Source organism: Crocodylus porosus, unplaced genomic scaffold (genome assembly GCF_001723895.1).
Source record: "Crocodylus porosus isolate Cpor-Errol unplaced genomic scaffold, CroPor_comp1, whole genome shotgun sequence".
Taxonomy (NCBI): domain Eukaryota; kingdom Metazoa; phylum Chordata; order Crocodylia; family Crocodylidae; genus Crocodylus; species Crocodylus porosus.
This window is the reverse complement of record NW_017728947.1, coordinates 71,394,806-71,398,686: the sequence shown is the minus strand read 5'-3', so window position 1 is coordinate 71,398,686 and position 3,881 is coordinate 71,394,806. Positions and strand designations below refer to the sequence as shown.

General features: G+C 50.8%; 1 protein-coding gene across 1 annotated transcript in view; it reads left to right on the top strand.

Annotated features, from left to right (window-relative positions):
- Positions 1-2,950: 2,950 nt before the first annotated feature.
- The window catches only part of NFKBIA (NFKB inhibitor alpha), a 3,428-nt gene continuing 2,497 nt past the window's right edge, over positions 2,951-3,881 (top strand). The window contains exons 1-3 of the mRNA XM_019552291.1: positions 2,951-3,230; positions 3,419-3,527; positions 3,621-3,831. Of these exons, the coding sequence (XP_019407836.1) occupies positions 3,004-3,230; positions 3,419-3,527; positions 3,621-3,831 (547 nt within the window). The 5' untranslated portion in view covers positions 2,951-3,003. The remainder of the gene's footprint in view (positions 3,231-3,418; positions 3,528-3,620; positions 3,832-3,881) is intronic.

Below are 3,881 nucleotides of genomic sequence, written 5' to 3'. Positions count from 1 at the left end.
CGGCTCCCCACATATCTGAAAAAGGACTTTTTGTTGTCCTTGATGCTTGAAGCTAGTTCAGCCAAATATGCTATTACTACTGCTGCTACTATGGATAACAACAACAAATTTCAACCTTTCTCACGATGGACAAGTCTAGTGGCAATATTCTATGCTGCACGAGTCCAATCAAATCCCAAAGCTTCAATCACCTTGTTTGGGCTGTATGTAGATACAAAAATTCTGATCAAGTTTCCTGTGCTGCACCTAGCTGAGTCTTCCTTAGATGAGCACTAAAATGCAAGACTACATTGAGTCACAGCTACCATATGAAGTACTTCCACACCTCCCTCAGTCCAACAAACCTTTTGAACTGGTACTCCACAAAGATCCAGCAGATGTCACTATATACCCTGACTAACAATCCAGCTGTCGTCTTTAAATTGAGGATGCATCATACTTAGCAATTATAGGTGAAGGAAACCAAGTCTTGAAGCTGCTACTTAAGCTGGAGGCACTCCATAACACAGATGTCTTAACAACCGAGTGAATCAAGTTAGCAGAGAAGCTCAGATATATTATACGTAGTTAGATCAGAGGTTGTCTTCAGAGAGCTCAAAATATCTAACTTCACATGCCTTGATGTTTGTTATGATCATATAATGTGCAGCTCTGCACCTTTAGTACTGGAACCTCCAAAAACAAAACTTTTGCTTGTTTAAAGAGTTGATATGATAGCCTTAAACATCTGTGAGAACTTGGCAGTTACATTTCCATAGAGCAGGAAGTGGGTTAACCTTGATGTGACTTTCCATAAAGAAATCATTTTCCATTCTTCTTCTAACACCTACGTTTGCTTCAAACTGACTAAACTTACTTAAAGATGAAGACTTAACTGAATCCCTGGACATTCTAATTTTGTTTATCTGCACAACTTCAGCTGCAGAAGGAAGCGGAGAATTTATTTTGCTAATTCCAAAGTCATCCATTTAAACTGGAATGTGAAATGTTTAAATTTATGCTGATTCTGGCAAAACTGATTGTGCGCTTCCATATTCTTCTTATGTTTTATTCCCGCATTGTAACAACAAGGACAAGATTCACCTTTAAACAAGAATCTTTAGTCTTTTTTGTAGAACAATAGCTTCAATTTACTTAGAGAGATTTTTCCTTCAAAAATAATTTCCTGCTTAAGGATTTAAATGAAGAGGAAAAACTGTTTCAAGAAACACATTGAAGGTTCATGCCTCTTAAATTAAGAAAGAAACTGTTGTGGAACTTTTATGGACCTGCCCAAAGAAACCACCACTGGGTTCTCCAAGGCCTAGTGACAAATATTCTTACTTTTTACAAGTCTGTGGGAAAAGTCCAGTAATGTTACTTCTGGCCTGACAATAAAGTTGGTGTATCATATGCTCCTTCTCTACTGACCCCCCGCTCCTCCTTGGATTTTCTCATAAATGTTTTCACAGGAATGCCATCCCAAGAGAAGACAAAAGAAAATTCTCAGACATCATTACTCAGTGTGGTCAGCTACAATCACAGAAAAAAACCTCTTGGAAAACCCCCCTAAATCTGAGGAGAAAATGCAAGCTTTGTCAATGATCTCAGCCAAAATAGCTTGTTGAATTCTACATGTCAGCCAATACGCCTAGAAGTATCTCTTATCAATCTAGGAGCTTTTGGTTTTGGTTATCCCTTTACCAGTGAATGTCACTGCACACAATAGATACTTCCAGCAAAGGAGATACGTGTAACAGCCAAGAGCATAAAGGCTAAAAGAAGTCACTGTTCCCAATTTGAACAGCATTTGTTCTTTTGAATACGTATGCTTTGGGAAAGAAGTAAATTTAACCTTTGACTGGTACTGGATCTACAGGAATGGAAGTGGAATTCCTCTATCTATGCCTCATCTGGCTGCACTGATGCTGGCTGGAGTTTTAGTACAAACTTCGGAGAGCAAAGGTGAAGTCCCCTAGAGAGAGTACCTGTACCAAGAAGGTTGCACAAGTAGAGAGGAGTTTATAGTCTGCAATTGCACAAAGTAGATCTCTGAAAAGCTTGTCAGACTCCACAGGCAGTTCTGAGGTCCAGGGTAGCTGGGCCTCTTATCTGTGCAATTATTGTTTCATACATCTCAGTAGTGTTATTTGTCCTAACCTGATGAAACCCAAAGCCTGTTACCAAACTGGCATGGAACAGACTGGGCAGCTGAGGACCACCTGCACAACAGGGCAGTTGCTTAGCATCACAGCTGCCTCACCTCACACCCCTTGCAAGGACTGCGGTGCTGCAGCCTGAGGGGTGCTCGGAGGAGCTGCACGTCACAGTGAGTTTGGCCAGGTCATCCCCCTGCTTTTGGGTGAGCTTTGTGACCAGAAGGGCAGCACAGGACTGTACCTAGATTCCTGGCAGCCCAGGACAAACTTTTAGTAGTGGGCCCCACTTTGCCAGAGATAGTAATAATAATCACTACTGTCCCCTTTCTGTCTGGGCCCAGTTGCTTGATTTGCCCATGACTGTGTCCAGCCTTGAGGTTAACACATTGCTTTGGGGCCTCCTCCAGAAAAGTCAGGCCTGAGGACCCTCAGCTGCTGTGCTAGGCTACTCCACTCCCACTTACCTGTGCTGGGCACAGTGGGACCCAGGAGGCATATGGAGCCCAGCACCACAAAGCCTCCTGCCAAAGGGGAAAAGCTTGAGGGAAAGCCCAGGCTCAGGGGAAGGGTGAGGGGGAGGGAAGGGCTGAGGCCGGGACGTCCTTCCCCTGCCACGGAACAGAAAAACCCCCGGGCTGTGCCCGGCCAGGGGATTCCTCAGGCTAGGCGAGGCGCCGCCCCGCAGCAGGGCCGAGCAGGCCCAGCCGGTCGCTGCACCGCTGTAACTGAGCTGGAAATTCCCGGGCAGGCCCCGCCCCGCAGAAATCCCCCCGCCTCCGCCGGCGTCTATAATGCGGCGCCGCGGCTCCACCGCCCGCACTCAGATGTTGGTAGCTGCTGAGCGGTGAGCACCTGCGACTTCGCCATGCATAGCCCCGCGTATTGCCCCGAGATCGGCCCGGGCCTTGCCATGGTGCCGCGCAAGGAGCGCGCGGCCCTGGACGACCGGCACGACAGCGGCCTGGACTCCATGAAGGAGGAGGACTACGACCAGCTGGTACGCGACCTGCGCGACATCCGCCTGCAGCCGCCCGTCGCGTTGCCCGCGCCGGCCCCGGCCTGGCGCCACCAGCTCACGGACGACGGGGACTCGTAAGTGGGGTCGGGGCCGGGGTCGGGGCCGGGGCCCCGCGCGCGGAGGCCGAGACTGGCGGGCGAGCGGGCGGGGCCGCTGGAAAGTCCCTGGAGCGCGGCCAGGGCGGGTGGAAAGCCCCGGCCGGCGCCGGAAAGCCCGGCCTTGCGCAACGAGCCGCCTCACCGGGACTTTCCCTCCCCCGCAGGTTCCTGCACTTGGCCGTCATCCACGAGGAGCTGGCACTGAGCCTGGAGGCCATCCGACAGGCGCGGGACGCGCCTGCCTTCCTCGACCTGCAGAACCACCTCAGCCAGGTACCTACCCCTCCTCCCTGGGCCGGGCCGGGCTGGGCTGGCCACCACTCTGCCTTTGGCCCGTGGTTGACCCTGCTCCTGTTTGGCCCCCAGACACCGCTGCACCTGGCCGTGATCACGGATCAGCCTGAGATCGCCGAGGCCCTTCTCAAGGCTGGATGCAACCCCGAGATCAGGGACTTCCGTGGAAACATGCCACTGCACATAGCCTGCGAGCAGGGCTCCCTGCGGAGTGTGGGGGTGCTCACGCAGTACTGCCAGCCGCACCACCTGCACGCCATCCTGCAGGCTGCCAACTACAACGGTACGCCAGCTCTCAGTTTACACCAGTCTGAATACATGGCCCTTAAATAG